The sequence below is a fragment of the Lacerta agilis genome, chromosome 11 (assembly GCF_009819535.1).
Source record: "Lacerta agilis isolate rLacAgi1 chromosome 11, rLacAgi1.pri, whole genome shotgun sequence".
Lineage (NCBI taxonomy): Eukaryota > Metazoa > Chordata > Lepidosauria > Squamata > Lacertidae > Lacerta > Lacerta agilis.
Window position 1 is genome coordinate 25,687,071 of NC_046322.1, and position 19,422 is coordinate 25,706,492.

The window sequence follows — 19,422 nt, forward strand, 5'->3', positions numbered from 1 at the left end:
GGATGGCTGCACTGTGAAAACAGTATGCACTCTTGTTAATAAATACCGGTATATAAACTAATAATAAGTTTGGTCATTGAAACTTTCCATTGTACAGAATAATATAACCATTTCCTGCCTTCATCTGTTCTACCTTCTTAGCTCATGACGTTTTTACATTTCAATAAATGTTGATTTATTTTTCAGCCAACTAGATGTTAACTAAATGATAACCAGAGACCTGAAAACCCTGCCATGCTATAAATTCTATTGGGGATGATGCTTGTATCATACAGTGTTGCTGCTCAGTTGAGATCTAAATGCGAAGCACATAGCTGGTGAATACAGAATTTAATATATATTTCTATATTACTGCTAGCAGTATTTTGCACCATTCTTTACTTTATTTCTGATATTTTCATGTGTGCTTTATAAATACTTTAAGATTTGTTTAAGACTGCAGATTGGGAATCTTGGGCTGTTACTATTACTGTATTTTAATTGCAACTAATCAAAGTGGCATATAGGCACAGATAACCCAGCCATCTTGAAAATATGTCAGGCATCACCAGGGTCAAACTACATTTCATGAGCACATGGCACTTCTAAAATAATCCTGTTCAAAATATTACCCTTGTGTGTGAGACAAATGAGTAAGCTTTTTAAAAGCCAAGGATGTAGGCCATAAGGCAGAGAGGCAGTATAGCTTGGTAGGCAAGCAGAGAACAGATGAGGAAGCAACTGGGAAATAAACAGACTGAAGGGACTTGGGGAGCCTCGTAGAGGAATAGTCCAGTAAGAACTTTCAAGGGTGATGGAAAGAATGTCTCCCCCTCCCCCAAGGGATCCCAGAAAAATAAGAAATGCCCTCTGGCAGGCCCATGCTGGGGTGGGGAGCAGCTGGGTATACTTGTCCTTGTCCTTGTCCTTGGAAGGCTAAGCTGGCTGGGGGTGTGTGTGTGGCCTGCCGGACTTACACTGTCATGCCAATAATGTCCTGGTCGAAATGGGCGAAATGGTCATGCCTGTCCATATGCACTGCAGTAGTATAATCTGGACCTGTGTTACTGCGTACTAGCATGTAGCATCAGATCAGATTAGGTGCTGCGTCTCGTGGACAAGACTCTTGCCCCAGGCCCAAGACAAGCCCTGCATGGGCCTGCCCTCTGGTCTCTGCCCTGTTAGCTTCATGGGCTGAATCAGTTTAACATGCACATTTCAGCTCTCAACCTGTGTTCCCAATTAGCAGCATGGTCAGTTATTTCTTTTGAAACAAATTTCCACTTAATACGTCACAAAAATACCCATGCTTTTCTCCTCAACATGTGAAATGCACCCTGTAGATACAAAGATACATGTTTCTTCACACATTTTTGGATATAGCCCTGGAACTGAAAACAAAGCTCTGGCATAAATTTAAGTTGTTAAAAAAAATGCTCAGTTTTTGCCCTTAAAGACAGAGGCGAGGCAAAATATTTGTGTACTGTGAAATTAAGTTTGCTGAAAGTAGCAATGTAGTTATGAGACCAACCATGCTTTGTAAATCCTCGCGTAACAAGAATATGGTTCTAAACATTCATGCCCCATTGGAGTTAAATTTTAACATTTATGTGTTTTTTCATCTTGTGTATATTTGCATTACATGGACAATAAACTAAAAATACGATGCAGACTAAGGCAGGGCTCAGGAACAATTTACTGTGCTGATAGTCTGACTTCCTATATAATTTTATTGCATTGTGCATGAGTGTAAGAATATAGACGGGGGCAAATGGCAAATATTTTATGGGCAAGTCTTTATTATACAGTTAAACTAGACAATTTTGTAAAATCAAACTTTCCTTGCTTTACCTTATGTATCGCATTGTAATTTCAAAATCCATGACTCCAAAGATAAAAAAGTAAGCTAAACTATATTATGTATTGAAACATTATTGTGCTGGTATTGGGCTGTTCCTTTGGCAAAACTGAGCGGCAGTATACAAAATGGAAATTACAATTTGTAATATATTGTTGTTGCTGTTGTTTAGTTGTTTAGTTGTGTCTGACTCTTCGTGACCCCATGGACCAGAGCATGCCAATATATTGTATGCCACCCTAATCTCTGAATGGTGTGAGATTTCAAGGGTTCCAGGCGCTTACCTGGAGTTTGTGTTTCCTTTTGGAAATGAGACTGTGGTGTCTTTGTGATATATGGTTTATTTACTCACACACACAAAATCTGAGCCTATGATGGAGGGGTTCAGAGCATAAACACCCCAAAAGGGTATTGTTTGCCCGGTAGCTGCAGCATTGGATTCAAATGGAAATCAATTATTGCTCTGTCTCTCTTGTTCCCCGGCTTTGCTGCTAGATCACATCTCTGCAAACTCAATTCTAAAACTTTGGCTTTGTCCTTCTAGCTAACTGTGCACTGGGGGATGGGCCCTACCCATTTGCCATCTCACACAGAGCTCCTTTCATTTGTTTCCCTTAATGGCTCATCACCTAGGCAATTACCTCACCATAAGCTAGCCTTTCTTATATTTTAAGACTTGCTGGATCCAGGAGTTAGAAGGTCTCAACTTCTCCTTCCCCAAACTCACAACGATTTTTTAGGTGTGTGTGTATATATCTCTATATCTATATCTGTATCTATATCTATATCTATATCTATAAAACCATAAGGAATGATGAAAAGCTTTTCTAAATGTGAATTGCACTGCTGAGCATTTGGATGAGCCAGTGTGGTGTAGTGCTTAAGAGTGGTAGACTCGTAATCTGGGGAACTGGGTTCGCGTCTCCGCTCCTCCACATGCAGCTGCTGGGTGACCTTGGGCTAGTCACACTTCTCTGGAGTCTCTCAGCCCCACTCACCTCACAGAGTGTTTGTTGTGGGGGAGGAAGGGAAAGGAGAATGTTAGCCGCTTTGAGACTCCTTTGGGTAGTGAAAAGCAGGATATCAAATCCAAACTCTTCTTCTTCTTCTTCTTCTTCTTCTTCTTCTTCTTCTTCTTCTTCTTTGGATCTCGGCTGTTGTAGCCAAGCAAAGAGCTACAGTAGGAGGAAGTGGCTTCAGAAGCTGTAATGCACATATGGAGCCCTTTATCTCAGCTCATGAAAACATTATTAGCCAGACATTCTATTTACAGTGCCATAGTTATGTAAAAGGTAAAGGTAAAGGACCACTGGACGGTTAAGTCCAGTCAAAGGCGAATATGGGGTTGCGGCGCTCATCTCTCTTTCAGGCCAAGGGAGCCGGCGTTTGTCTACAGACAGCTTTCTGGGTCATGTGGCCAGCATGACTAAACCGCTTCTGTCGCAATGGAACACCATGACGGAAACGAGAGCGCACAGAAATGCTGTTTACCTTCCCTCTGCAGCGGTATCTATTTTATCTACTTGCACTGTTGTGCTTTCGAACTGGCAGGAGCTGGGACAGAGCATAGAATCATAGAGTTGGAAGAGACCACAAGGGCCATCCAATCCAACCCCCTGCCAAGCAGGAAACACCATCAAAGCATTCCCAACAGATGGCTGTCAAGCCTCCGCTTAAAGACCTCCAAAGAAGGAGACTCCACCACACTCCTTGGCAGCAAATTCCACTGTCGAACAGCTCTTACTGTCAGGAAGTTCTTCCTAATGTTTAGGTGGAATCTTCTTTCTTGTAGTTTGAATCCATTGCCCCGTGTCCACTTCTCTGCAGCAGCAGAAAACAACCTTTCTCCCTCCTATATATGACATCCTATATGACAACGGGAGCTCACCCCCAGGGGTGAAGTGAGGGGGGGTGTAGGGGGCAGACCGACCCCAGTACCGCCCTGGGGGAGAGTGACACTCCCTGGCCCGCCCCTTGCCTCCATGCCGTGGCTCTACCCACCCAGGGAGCCCAGCGCTGAAAAAAGCCCTGAATGGGGGGGGGGAGGGAAGCAAAGCAGGCACTTCCCCCCCCTTTCAGCGGCTTTTTTTGGGCCCGGATGTACTACGCATGCCCGAAAATTCCAGGCATGTGCAGTGCATCCGACGTGCGTCGTGAAAGGGGGGGGAAGGAGAGCAAAGCTTCCCCTTTCAGTGCTTTTTTCGCCGCTGGGCTCCCTGGGCGGGCAGAGCTGCGGCATGGAGGCGAGGGGTGGGCCAGCGAGGAGGGGTGTCACCGCCCCTCCTCGCTGGCCCACCCCTTGCCTCCATGCCGCGGCTCTGCCCAGGGAGCCCAGCGACGAAAAAAGCCCTGAATGGGGGGGGGGGGGAAAGGGAAGCAAAGCAGGCGCTTTCAAGCGCCTGCTTTGCTTCCCTTTTTCCCCCTTTCAGCGGCTTTTTTCGGCCCGGATGTACTACTACAGTGCATCCGACATGCGTCGTGACGTCACGGCGCACGCACCATGCCTCGCCCCCAGGGGGGTGCCTCCACATCGCTGCCCCGAGCTGTGAAGAGGCTTCCTCCACCACTGCTCACCCCGTCGCAGTGATTTGAACTGCCAACCTTCCGAGCAGCAAGCTCAAGAGACTCAGTGGTTTAGACCACAACACCACCCGTTCCCAATAGTTATGTAGGAAAAAAAAACCATTATATGAAGGTAGGGTATGTGCATACAGTTGTACCTCATGTTGCGTTCGCTGCAGGTTGCGAACGGTACAGGTTACGAACGCGCTGAACCTGGAAGTAGCGGAACGGAATACTTCCGGGTTCGGCGGGCCGCGCATGCACAGATGCACCAAATCGCAACCCGTGCGTGCACAGAAGCAGCACTGCAGCTTGTGGACTTCTCAGGATGCGAACAGGGCTCTGCAACGGATCCCGTTCGCATCTAGAGGTACCACTGTATATGAGAGGGCATGGAAAAGGAAGGTCTAACCCTTCTCTCACAGTCAAGAGCATGATGAAATTCACTCCCTCCTTTCTATAAGCCTCTGGGTGAAAAGCTTTCATTGACAACAGTGGGAGAGCTGTGGGGTGTGTGAGACAAATAGCAGAGCCAGTCCTAAACCAAATTGCACCCAGGCAAAGTATGTCTTCACCTCTCTCCAATCTAAACTTTAGAATTGTATATATTGTTTGTGCTTGTAAAACAGGCTATCAAAATGTGATTTGCTCTTCAGATGTTTATCTAGCTTTAGTTAGACTAAAGCAAAGTTCCTAGAGTTTTGGTGTAGGAGGAAATTGTGCTTTATGAAAAAGTGAAACCAGAATGTTTCAGTCTCCGTGCATATGGACAGGGCAAAGGGAAGCACATGATTTTGAGGTACACCAAGGTGTGTTTTCATAACAAGTAACCATAGTTAGGTTTGATCTAAGCAAATGGGTTTAACTAGTACAGTGATGGCGAACCCGTGGCACGCGTGCCACAGCTGGCACGCAGAGCTCTCTCTGCTGGCACGCCAGGGGCGGGGAAATGGCGCCGCCGCGCTGCTCTGCTCATGCGTCCTGCCAGCGCAGGCGCAGCAGCAGACAGCAGCAATTTCCCTCCTTGGCGCCTGCCCCAGTGGAGTTTGGCTGCTGCTGGCTGCTGCGGAGGATTCGACACGAGGCGACGACGAGGTAACAGCAGCGGGGGCTGGGCCAGGGGCGGCGGGTGGTGGGTGAGGGGGAAGCCCTCCTTTTGAGCGCTGCGAGCGGGGGGGGGGAGTGGAGACGGCGCTGCTCACTGTGCTGCTGCCTCTCAGGCTTCGCTCTTCCCTCTCGCGCCTCCCTGCCTCCCTCCCTCCATCCGCACCCGGCCGTCTCTCTCTCTCTCTCTCTCTCTCTCTCTCTCTCTCTCTCTCTCTCTCTCTCTGTTGCCCCTCCCTCGGGCACCTTCGCCCCTTCTCGCCCTTTTTCTCTCCCCTCGCTCCTCATATTCCCTTCCTTTTGCGCTGCTGGTCTCCTTCAGCCTCCTCCTGATTCTCGTTCGCTTTCTGTCCCTTTCCCTTCCTCCTTTCCTGCTCCTCTTTGCGTCCTTTCCATTTCTTCCACCCCAGCCCCAGATATATTTCCTTCAGCCTTCTCCACTCCACTTTTCTTTTCTTTTCTCCCCTCCGCATTGCATATTCTCCTGATGGGATGTGGGTTTGCATTGTAAAAACATCTCTTCTTGCTGGGGGCAAAAAGGATATTTATGAAGGACACAGCAGGCATGGAGAGGCAATTTAACCATTTCCTCCCATGCTGCAGCCCTAAGGACTGTTGCTCTTCTGAGGTCAATTCCTAATTTGCTTTGGAGAGAGCCTCCCGTGTTAACATTTGCATTTCCTACCAATGCAAATAGCAATTTCAAAGGGGTGGTTTTCATAAGGACCACAATAGGTGTGGAAAGGGTTGAACTCTCCATCTGCTGTGGCCCTGATTATTATCAACTGCCCCAATTGATGCTATTTGCATTTAAAACAATAACAGCAAGCCAGCACACTGGATGCAAAGACACATTTAACATCACATCTTGCTTGCCCCTAGAAATGCTTGTAAGGAAAAAGAAAAAGAAAACCTTTTGGAGCAGCACTATAATCTCTATCTGTTACTGCTATTCAGAGACTGTGCATAAGATGAGTTATTTCCACTATGCTAACACATATATCTGCCTGACCAGCAGCTTAATTTTAGCACATATTCTGTTAAAGTGATCCATTTATTTATTCGATATAAAAATTCTGTCAATGTTCTACTTCTGCCTGTGTCTCCATCTGTTCACAAAGATCCACAAATACCATTTGGACACAATTTCAGATGCAGTGTTCAGAACTGGGCTCTATAAGTACTTGACATCCTGATCATATGCATATTGTTTCAGTCTGAATCAAAGTTGAAATAGTAACAAACTATCTAAATATCACCTCCTGGCAAATAGAAGGGGAAGAAATGGAGGCAATGAGAGATTTTACTTTCTTGGGCTCCATGATCACTGCAGATGGTGACAGCAGTCACAAAATTAAAAGACGCCTGCTTCTTGGGAGAAAAGCAATGACAAACCTAGATAGCATCTTAAAAAGCAGAGACATCACCTTGCTGACAAAGGTCCGTATACTTAAAGCTATGGTTTTCCCAGTAGTGATGTATGGAAGGGGGAGCTGGACCATCAAGAAGGCTGATCGCCAAAGAATTGATGCTTTTGAATTATGGTGCTGGAGGAGACTCTTGAGAGTCCCATGGACTGCAAGAAGATCAAACCTATCCATTCTTAAAGAAATCAGCCCTGAGTGCTCACTAGAAGGACAGATCCTGATGTTAAGGCTCCAGTACTTTGGCCACCTCATGAGAAGAGAAGACTCCCTGGAAAAGACCCTGATGTTGGGAAAGAGGGAGGGCACAAGGAGAAGGGGACGACAGAGGATGAGATGGTTGGACAGTGTTCTCGAAGCTACTAACATGAGTTTGGCCAAACTACGAGAGGCAGTGAAGGATAGGCGTGCCTGGCGTGCTCTGGTCCATGGGGTCACGAAGAGTCGGACATGACTGAACGACTGAACAACAACAACAAGGCTTGTTCCATACAATGTCAGTCTGGCATATAATCATTATTACAAGTTGAGTATCCCTTTGTCTAAAATACATGCACATGTAGAGTTTATGGTTTTTTTCAATAAAAAACTGTAACATTGAAAACTTTGTTATTGTGTTTTACTTTTACTTTTAAGACTGCAAATGTTTGGACAACTGTAGGAGTTTTTTCTAACTAAAAACCTCGATATTCAGGTTTAATTGCAGTGTTGGCACTTTGAAATAAAAAAGTTTTTTTTCCGCTGCAGTTTGGGCACTCGGGCTCAAAAAGGTTCGCCATCACTGAACTAGTAGTACTTAAGCTAATCTGTTGTAACTAGTAATAGCGTTAACTGCTATTGGCTTCAAGATTGTTTTATAGATGAAAAGCCTTTTTGTCTGAAGTTAATAAGGATGCTGAAGTAAAATAGTTTTTAAAGGCGCAAACATGTTGGCATAATTTTTGCCAATACATTTATAGAGGCCTTGTTCCAAAAAAATTGCTGTGTCCTTAGTCGCTCTCATAGCCTATGTTGAACAGATGATCTGCTGGATAGAATTTCCTGCACCTTAAGCTGCTGTGCCATAAACAGAGTTGGCACTCTGGAATCTGTGCTTGGCAAAGCAAATAAATCTGGTCACCTTTTACATCATGTAGAATATAATGTAAACTTATCTAGTGTAAACAAAGTGGACACATACCATATCTTGCCATAGGTAGCCTACCTCTGTGAGATGATGTTTTAATAGTAAAAAAGCATGCAGCCTCCATCCTCCACTCATTTATCCTTGCCTGTATCACTTTACATTGTGTTCCTACATGAAATTTGGAATTTAAAATTGGTTTAGAAAGCACTTCGTTTGTTGTGCTTTCCAAATACAAAGACTCATATTTTTTTTAAAGCTTTGTCTTCTGCTCAACCAGCAAGCACATTACAATGACAACAAAATTAAGGGATACATTACAGTAGACAGTGTATGCTGTTAAAGGTTCTGCCATAATAGTTTACAGCCCATATATCCATCTTCATTACAAGTGTAAATATTAATAATTAAGGATGTTAAAATGAAATTATTATAAATGATTAAAACAGATGTCAAATTTCAAGTGAAAAGTGTGATAAAAAGCAATTGCTGCCAGCACATTCCTTTCACCCAGCTCTTTTTAGCAATTAACCTTTATTGCCAGTAATTTACCCATGTATTCACAGTAAACGACTCTCTCTGAAGAAGAAACATTAATGGTAGCATACCTAACAGGGCCATTATCTGTGCTGCTGATTATCTTGAAAGCTGCACTTAGTAGCACCACATTGCAACGTGATTGTATGTAAATATTGATTTATGGGTCCTTATGTGTTTGATCTGCTCCCTTAGTATCTTCATGTAATATGAGGGGTTTGGCAGAAGGCTGCTGCCCAGCTGTTGGTGGTTTGAGTTGTTATGACCTCTTATTCAATGTTCAAAAAACCCCAGCTAGTTGAGCCTTCCCATAGCCACTAAATGATGATCAAAGTGATTGTAACCCATATTTGAAACAGGGTGAAATGAGGAGGGCATAAGAATTGCTAGTGGTTTCTTAGTAACAATATTCAGTTTCAAATGTGACCTTTCTCACCAGCACTAAGTTGATTTTAACAGTTAATAGGCAATTAAATAAATAGGGGAGCATGTCTTTTTACATGTAGAAACAGACATGCCATACTTTTCTTTTTAAAGAGAGACCGTAATAGACATTTGACATTTAAATATAAGCTGTTCTGAATATATTAGTGGTTTTAAAGCAAAGCTATAATGTGATAAATGGTCATCATTTAGCAGAACTGTAAAAAAAAACCAACCAACCAACCAAACAAACAAACAGTGGTTTGAACATTTAAAATTGGATCCCGGAGTGGTGAAAGTAGTTTACAGGAAATATATGTGAAGGCATATGTTTGCCTAGGAGTACTGTGTAGACTATGGCTGCTTAACAGGAGTACTCAAATACTTCTGTTTCTTTAAGGAACTAGAAACTTGTGAAAGGCATTCGAAGTTCTGACACCACTGCTGTAGAACACTAATGTTCAGAGCCCTATCTTCCACTTCTTTTTGGAGCAGATAAAATCATACTTCGGTTTGGTTTTTATTTGTGTTATTTGGGAGATTCTCTCATTGAAATCATATTATTGGCCTTCAGGGATGGATTTCACTTACATGTGATTGTGACTCCACAACTATTCCACTGCAAAAACAGATTGCGTGGTATCCAACTAAGTCATGCTCTTTGTAGGTCCATTGAAATTAATTGACTTAAGTTAGGATGAATTTATTGTAAGTCTGTTTACTTCAATGGGTTTACTGCGAGTATGACTTAGCTGGATACCACCCTTCTGCAGGAACTTGATCCGTGTTTTATTTACTTGCCTATAGAAGTGTGAGCTATTTGTATTTTTGTTGCTTGTGTGTGTGCATGTATGTGTTTGAAGACTTACAGTGTGAATTAAATATATGCATTCACCCTTCCTTAGTTTAAGCAGACCATAGCTCACTGGCAGAGCATATACCTGTACTTTCACCGCAGAATCTCCCATGTATAGTTCCCGATATCTTCAGTTAAAAAGAATCAGGTAGCAGATGATGGGAAAGAACTGTGCCTGATACCCCAGAGAGTCACTGTCAGTCAGAGTACTAGGCTAGAATAGATTGACAAATACCGGTAGTATGACCTGGTATAAGGCAGTTTCCTATGTTCATTCTGAAGATGTTAGATGTTGTAATGGAATAATTTTTATTCCAAATGTTAACATATTCGATGCACACATTTTTGCTCATTCACAATTTCATTATCTTAGGGGAAAGAATTTACATGTGTGATTTCAAGGTGGAAGATGATATTCTTAGGTGTATTTGATTATAATTACAAGAGTATGAATTCACTTAAAGCTGCAGAGGTCCTGCTTTTTAGTAGATGTATGCATTTGCTATTCATGTCATAATTATCTGTAATGGAGAAAAATAGTGATTTGCAGTGCTTGAGATGAAAAATGTATCAGTGAAAGTACACATTTATCTTTGTAGGATGTGCCTGGTCTATTTACAAAAAGACGCAGATGTGAAATTTGCTTCAATAATTAGATTTTTAATTAGTATATCATAAGATAGATGGATTATTGCCCTGGATGGAATTAGGAAATCCATGTATCAAATAGTGGTTCTAAATGGTCATTTTTCCCTGACATTTTTATGTATTGTAAATAAGACTGTTGTTCTGTATCAGATAAAATGTCAGTGTTAATAGTGTAATGTCATAGTGGCAGGTGGATTTCTTTGGGGATAATAACTGCATTAAAACTGTGGTTATAATTAACCTTAATGCATTTTCTCCTACTGATATATGGGATATAATTCATTTAACATTCAGTGTGTGGTGTAATTCTAGGCTTTCTCCCCTCCCCTGAATTCAGAATGCCTATCACAAGGTAGTAATTCTGAGTTAAATAGAGGGTTGGATGCTACATATTTGAGTCATTTGTCTCTTCTCTTCCTACAGTTGCCGGACAAGTAACCGAAAGAGTTTGATATGCAATGGACAGTCCCCAGCTATGCCCCGGCCCCATTCGCCACTTTCAGCTCATGCAGGTAAATATCACTGTTTCCATACACTTAAGAGAGAAATCTTGTAGTCTGTGATTATATAGTGTGACTGGATTGGGGTACCCTAGCACTTCCAACAATCACCGTAGAACCAGACTAGAATGAAAGTTTGAGATTTTAGTTTTTAATGCTGGTTTAAACATATTAATGGTAAGTTTTAGCAGCAGCAACACCAGAAAATTCCTTAGGTAACAAAGTCCAGAGGAAATAAAAAGCTACAGTATTTGCCTGGTGCTCAGACCAGACAAATTTCATTAAAAGGTGCTGCAAACAGAGAAGACCATCCCTCTGGTCCTTGCCCACCTCATTTCAAATAGCAGCGACACTGACATTTTTTTTTGCAGATTAATGCTGTACATAGACAGGTTGATGAGTAAATTAATATTTATCTAGGACCTCAGTCTTAACAGTGTTTCACAAGAAAAAATACCAGCACGTGGGGGGTGGGGGTGCGAATAAAGGTATCATCAGGTTGTGGATCTGACATTTTCACAAAAAACTTTTGGTTTTAAGTGATTTTCAATTTGCATTTGTATAGAAAAAAGATTCTACATAGCTGATCACACACATAATATCTGATCACAAATATATATTCATTTCCATTCACAGTTAGTGCCTAAATAATTGATACTGGTTCCTAAAATGGAACTGTTTTTCCAGCTCTGGGTTGAAAGCTTCATGCACATAAAATGCTCAGTTCACACAATTCAAATGAAAGAAGTGAGAGACAGCAGTGTCATACAGAAATACATTTAAGCAAATAATGGAGTCTTTAAGCATTAACATAAAACATGAGGACAGAAGGGGAGACAAGAAAATAACATTATGGTTGTAATTTTAAAGCAATTGCACTATGACAGAACTTCTATGAAACATGAATACTTGATAAGATACACATTGATTTCACTGTAAATCTTACTAAAGTTTACCAAATCAAAATGCCTATACAACAAAATTATACACCAGAAATATATTTACAGTTTGGGAACTGTCATTTTCCAGTCCTGATTTTATGCTTTTTTTTTCATGAGGAGACATAATACAGACCAACTTAAATATGTAATACAAATAAATTGTAGTACTCTACTGACAGCCATCAACATTTCTGTAGGTTCAAATTTTCCCAAACTCTCTTTCACAGGGGCTTGTTTGGAGACATTGAATTGAGAGTTTTCTTCAAAGCAAGCCCGCTGCTAGTGCCACAAGGCCACTTAGTGAAAAATTAACATTTTCCTTTCAGAAAGTATGTGTTCTGATAGATAATCAGATTTAAGAGATAGGAAACTTTCCCGTAGTGAGTTCTGTTATCTTCTGGGATCATCTACATTTAATCAAGCTCTTGCAGGTCTTCAGCAACATATTCTCAAACCTTTTCCTGGCAGTTTCTTGGAAAATTATTTTTCTGCCATCTGCAGCATAGTTACATTCTAGGGTGTCAAAACAGAGACGATAGCTCCCTGGATAGTTGTCTGAATTATAAAATTTGCCAGATTACTACAAACTAATAAATTTGAGTAGTTACTAGTATATTTTATGGCTGTGATGATACATGCGGATAGGCATTAAAGAGAGTTGTCAAGTGGTAACAACAAGATTTCTAACTGATCCTGTGTATAATCTTAAAGATCAGTTATTATTAATCTCCCTTAGTACCATCTGTGTATCAAAACACTTGTTACAGCACTAAAGCACAGCAATAATCTATAGTCAGTGCAATAGTTGCTCTCTCAGAATTCTTCAGGATTTCTGAAGCTCTTCATTCTGAATATATTCACATAATAGCTGTGTATGCAACACAGCTCCTAATATATTGCCATTAAATACAGTATTTTGAAATACTGATTACCGGTACTCGCTCTCAGTGTTTGCCTCTCCCTGGAGATTGTAGTGTTAATTATATAATGCTGACCCTACCAATCAGGTTTACTTTATCTGGCCAGAAACGTCAGTAGTAGTCTCAACAGCAAATGAAATGTGTGAAAGCTGGAACAGCCAGCAAAATCCCTGAGAACAGCAGGATTTGAGTAATAAGGAAGCAGTGCACATATGGGCAGAGAATTAACTGGCACTGGTTGTCATTTGAAAGCCTCTCAGGTATTGACTTGCAGATAGGTGGATGAGTACTGAGATAAATGCTGTGAGTGATGAAGGTCATAGATGAGACTCCAGTTGGTTTTCTGAAATGCCACGCCTTAAATCATGGCAGCAGTATGATTCCTATTCCTATTGTCTCTGGGTTTTCTTGCTGACTGTTTGAGTTATTTGAATACTTAAACGAGTCAGCTGTGCAACATGCTGTGAACTCTTTTACATCTAAATATTGAGTTTAGTGACTGGCAAAGGCAATAAAGTTTTAAAAGAAAATCAATATATTCAGCAAAAGCAAATCTTCTGCTGTAGGGATGTGTGTTCTTCCAGGCATCTTCCTCATAAGATTTCTGCTTAATATCTATTTGCCCCAAGAGTTCAAGACAAGATATTCTAGTAAAGTATGGGCTGACGTTGCCAACTTTTCCCTTTAGGGGTGGGTCCCCAGTTAGGATGGTCAGCCCCCCCCCAAAAAAAAACAACTTATGGATTTTGGTGGATTCCTGACCATTCTGGGGGATTTTCTGGTGGCTAAAGCTGGTGATCCTTCTGAGGCTCTCATCTGACTGAAATGTCATGAGGCAAAGGGCCATAAGTACAATCACTCCTGAGTGTCCTCTCTGATAATGTGGAACACATTCTCTGCCCCGGTATACTGGGGAGAGATGTGCTATGAAACAGCCTGGACAATGTAGAACACAGGTGGTGAATGCCCTGCTATGAAGAAAACCAAATATGTGTTGGAACACATAACCATGTGGGCAGTGAGCAGGGCCAACTTTGCTGCTTCCATCACTTCATTGCGTAATCAGCCATGAGAGCCCTTCAGGGTGGACCATAGAGTGTCAACACCAAATTGGTTAATGGAGCCCGGAACACCTCTGAGATTTGCTTTGATGACCAAAATTAATCTTGAGGAGTTACTATAATAGAATAATTATACAGTAGTTGAATAATTAACATTTTCTAGTAGAACTCTAGTGTTTATTATGACCACTGATTAATTACTGTTTAAGCAACTGCAGTGCATTACTCTTTAGTACATACACTGGATAATTATTTGCTACCTTTAAAACTAAATAATGTTGTCAAATAGAAAAATACAAACCTTGTGTGCAATAACTCTACTTTATTCCCTTGAACAGTGTAATCTTGTTTCTATATATTGGACTGTGTGCTTATCAAAAACTTAGTGGGTTGTGTGTTTCTCTAGAAATATGATTATGTATTTCTTGACAGACACCACTGCTCATAAAAAAGAACATTCTTGCTTGTGTCGCCTTTACGTTTCCCCTGTAGACAGACCACATGCTCTAATTATGCATGCTGAGAGGCAGGCTGGAATACTGGTGAACTTTCCCTCAACAGCTGCCTGCCAAGCTTTCTCAGTGTTCAGCAGCAGGTTGAGTGGTCTAATGTGAGAAAGTAACAAGCCCCCAAAGGAAATGTTCTCTTCACAATGAGCAGTCACATCTTCATATCATTTAAGATAACCTCCCCATGCCTTGGTCTTTCCAGTCCTGGGAATAACTTTCCATCTAATTTTCATGGTTTGCTTGTTGGCATATAGAATGAAGGAAAGTGTTGAGAGATAGCATTTTTAAACTGTGGATATCAGTGTTTATTGCAAATGTCCTTAAATGCTGACATATTGAGAACAGATATATACATACTGTATTTTATATACTTTTTTTAAAAAAGCAGAGTTTCAGTCTTAATATTTTCCCCCCAAACAGAAATATTTCTGTAACTGTGGTGAACTAATTTTGGTTGAGATGTTGTAATAATTGTTTTTGTTTTTTTGTTATGTCTTTTGTGTTCTCATTTTGTATTTTTATGTTATATATTATGTTTTTATGTTATATTTAGATGAAGGATGGTATACAAAGTCAATGAATAAAATAATAAATAAACAAATAAACAAATAAATATTGAGAGAACCACAGATAGAAAGCAGGATGGAAGTTAAGAGGCTGGCTTCCATTTTATTTACATTTTAGATAATTACATTTTATTTATTATCTAAAATGTAAATAAAATGGAAGCCAGACTCTTAACTTCCATCCTGCTTTCTATCTGTGGTTCTCTCAATATTTATTTGTTTATTTTATTTATTTACTTTATATACCACTCCATAACAAAAGTAGTCCGGGCAGCACCAGGCGAGCCAATGTATATGGCTGGAATAGAACTTGAAGGTTACACTATTTGACCAACTTTGTCATTAAGCACAATACACATTTAGTGCTATACAAACAAATGATAATCAGAGCAAAATAGGTTTCTCAGGATTTTCACTGACTCTTACTATGATTGTATGACACTTTAAATAATTTTCTTATTTTCTTCTGTTTCTCACCAGGGAGCAGTCCTCAAGATAGCCCTAGAAATTTTTCCCCTAGTGCCTCAGCCCACTTTTCTTTTGCACGAAGGTAGGATGGGTTTGTGTGTATTTGATGTGTCATAATTAATAGTTGGAAATCATGCTTCGCTGTGCATTTATGCATTTATAATATGCTGGTGGAGGTAAGAAACACTAATATATGTTGCATTAAAATGCAATTCAATTTATAATAGTCTTCACAACTTGCTTCTTGATACTGCTAATTTCTTGCAATATCTAAAGTTCATTCATATAAGAACCAGGATTATCACCTCTTTCCCCTCCTTCATAGTAACCTAACTTAACTTAACTTAATTAATTTTAAAAAGACTAGAAAACATGTATAGAATTTACAGTGGCCTATAATCCAGCCTTTGCAAAATTGTACTAGTGAATTATAGAAACCCAGAATTGTAGAGTTAGAAAGAACCTTGAGGGTCATCTAGTTCAACCCTCTCAATGCAGGAATCTCACATCAATCAGATGGCCATACAACCTCTGCTTAAAAACCTTCAAGGAAGAAGAGTCCATCACTTCTCATGATAGGTATCAGTACATTCTAAAACCTTCCACTTATAAATTGGTATATGCTATTTAATGTGGCACCCTGAGAGAGAGTCCTTCGACTTCAAACTAGCTCTTCCACAACTGTAATGATACGTGTGTTGTTATGGGAAATACTGAAGGAGTTATCTACCTCAGTGATTTCCAAAACCAGTTTCCTACTACACAAAAAGGAGTCAACTGGGGTGGAGTACAGTATGGGAATCTGTCAAAAGAGATTGTCACTACATTGTCATTCTGCAGAACTATTAATTAAGTCGCAATGCTATGTAGTGAGTCACCCAGAGAAGAGCTGCCATTGTTGATTGGGGTGTGTCTACTGATGAAGATGCCCCTAGCAGAAGGAAACCCAGAAAATAAGACAGAGTGAAAGTTGTGTTAGAAAAAGAGTGGATCGAGCCAGCTTAGTCCAGCGGTTCCATCGACCGACGCATTGCTTGGATCCCCCAAACGCTTCCGGCGGTTTGAGACCCATGGGCGCTGCCTGGCTTTTTTAAAAAAAAGAAAAAGAAAAAGAGTGGATCCTGCCTCATCTGGCATAGTACCTCAGAGGTTAGAATGTAAAAGAACTAATGAATGCCCTGAAGAGAGTGCTAGGTTTTGTCTACCCAGGAACACCTTTGTGAGGATTAATCTTTGTATAGTTCTTGGAAGATGCATTTGTGATTGTATAGTACTATTGCATTAGTATAAGTGATCTGTTGGACACCTGAAGTATTTGACTAATCCAAAGCATAGGACTACATTTACTTGTGAATACATTGCGGGTTGGATAATGGGTACTCAGCTGCATCAGAAAATGAACCCAGTCTATATAAAGGAAACCAGTGGTTTCTAAAAATTTGTTACCTGAACCTTGCAGAGATAACCAGTGTAGCTGATATGTAGCATCAAGTTCAAATGCTACACCTTCCTCCCCACCTGTCTCTGCACCCATAAATAGATGTGAAAATAACATTAAAACTGGAATGTTTGAACATGATAATTGTCAAATGCTGGACAATGACCCCACTTTCTCTAGTGGATTCAGTAACCTGGGTAAGAAATACCTCTTGTCCAAATAACTGCAGTCTCTTGCAGTTTTTGCCTATGATCCTTTCTCTTTTTGGTGATTGGAGTGAGAAGAAAGCCACAAACCTGAATACAATTCTATTTGTCACGGTATAAAGAAATCATATAAGTATTAATGTTGGGAGAGACAGATGCATAAAATGTTACATCTTGATTATATACTGATTTATTTGAAAATTCAGATTGATTTATCTTACTATTCTTTCAACATTTTCTTTAAGGATATACTATTCCTTCCCAATTTATTTTCCATCTTCTTTTCATATTTGTTCAGAAACATAAACCACTACTATGTATTTCAGAATAGCTGATTGAAGACTAATTTACATTGTGTGCCAGTTTTATACACCAGAGGAAATACCAATAGGAAAAAAATAGATCTGTAGCATAATAAATTGCATTGATTCTCTGAGTTGTAACTGTCACCATGAGCAAAATTCAAAGCCAGGAATCCACAAGTTACTCCCTTCTTCTATTTGTATATAGGAATTTCCCATTGTAAAGACTAAGTTTTGCCTTGCTCATAGAGTAAAACAGAGGATCTTATGCACATGTGTTTTATTGAAAGCCCAACCCAAGAGTTTTGGGAATAAAAAGTGATTGATTCATCCTAACTTTGCTCATTTAAAAGAACTGTACATCTCAAAAATCTGAAAAATGTCTATCTTATTACTGTCATAATGTGTTTAGGATATGTGTTTTAAAAACTTAACATTATATATTTGTGTTCATAGAAATGTTTCTCTCTGAATTACTACTTTCGGCAACAATCTATTTTTCAGTGAGGAAATAATCTGTTCTTTAGAAAGAGGTTCCCGTCCCCCCGCCTTCTAGATTAGAGCAAGTCTTACACAATGCATTTTCTTCATTGCTTTGTTTTCATAGCTTAATGAGCATGCTAGAAGTGGCAAAGTGCCATTATCCCCAGCACTCCCTTCCTATTTACCCCTCTACAATATGAGTGAAATTGTCATCACTCTAGCTGACTGCTGTGCATATAGTAAGGATGCTGAAATACATGTGAGGATACATCAAATATGAGACTTGGTTCTCACACCATGCAAGTGAGAAAGTTGGCAGAGCAAAAAACATAGTATGGTAACATGAAAGGGGTGACTGTCTAGTCCACAAGACCATCAGTGGTCCATTAACTTCATTTAGATGGTCTTTGGCATGCTTGTAAAGATATAATTAAAAACATTACAGCATCTAGCACAGCACATTACAGTTGCTCCAACAACTAGGAAAATAATTAAGTGGTCCACCAAAACCCTCAGCAACCAAATGGTCCACAGGGGAAAAAAATTGGGAACTACTGATCTATTCAACACAGCAGTTTTCTTTAAAACACAACAAATTTCTAATAAGCAAAAGTTCATACATCCTATTATTGAATAGATGCCATTGGTTGCTCTTCTGGCCTTCTCTGGAAACATAGCAAGACTGGTGTCTCCCTATTTCTTCATGGGATATAGGACTTCATTGGACTTCCACTGTAGAAGTCACCTTGGTCTGACACCACTTTGTTGTAGCATTATGAAAAAAATCACCAACAGGATGTTTGTGTAAATAGAAGCAGGTCGTTGCACTTACCAAAGTTGAGTAAAAGATAGAGAATGGGCTTTGAATAAACAACAAAGTTGCATCATTCAGTTATGTCAGGGATGGAGAACCCATGGCCCTCCTTATGTTGGACTCCCAACTCCCATCAGCCCCAGCTGCCATGGTTATTGATCAGGGATTATGCGAGTTGTAACCTGACAAAATCTGGAGTGCCACAGATCCCCCACCCCAGAGTTGTGTTTCTTTTTACATCTGTTGTAAAATTGGAAGATCCTTTGCAAAATCCCCATATATTTTGAAGCTGTCTATGCTGATTGTCATGCACTTATATTTAGAAAGTTGTTGTTCTACTTCTTCATTTGTTTTTTAAATATACTTTGCACAATTATAATGCAGTCATGGGCATCGAAACGAGAGGTAACTGTCATGAAAACTTACTACTCTGTTTTTGTGGTTTGTTAATTTGTTTGTAAATTTCCTACTAGGATTGCCAACTGCCTAGAAACAAACCAGCCACGCCAGAGTTTTTCCTTTTTCTCAGAACAATGTTGCCGAAGTGGGGTGGGGAAAGCTGATCCCCCCACTATTAGTTAAGCAGCACTGTGTAACCTTATTGCATACACGGGTCACAAAAATGTAAAAGGCTCTCATTCACCACTAGAGCCCAGGAAGACAGCATTGAAGGAGCTCTCTTCACCATTGTGCTGGCAAG

At 40.4% G+C, this 19,422-nt stretch overlaps 1 protein-coding gene across 1 annotated transcript in view; it reads left to right on the top strand.

Moving 5' to 3' along the window:
- Window positions 1–19,422, top strand: part of MAST4 (microtubule associated serine/threonine kinase family member 4) — a 215,588-nt gene that overhangs the window by 138,251 nt on the left and 57,915 nt on the right. Inside the window, 3 exon segments of the mRNA XM_033163954.1 lie at window positions 10,938–11,026; window positions 15,492–15,561; window positions 19,107–19,127. Coding sequence (XP_033019845.1) covers window positions 10,938–11,026; window positions 15,492–15,561; window positions 19,107–19,127 — 180 coding nt within the window.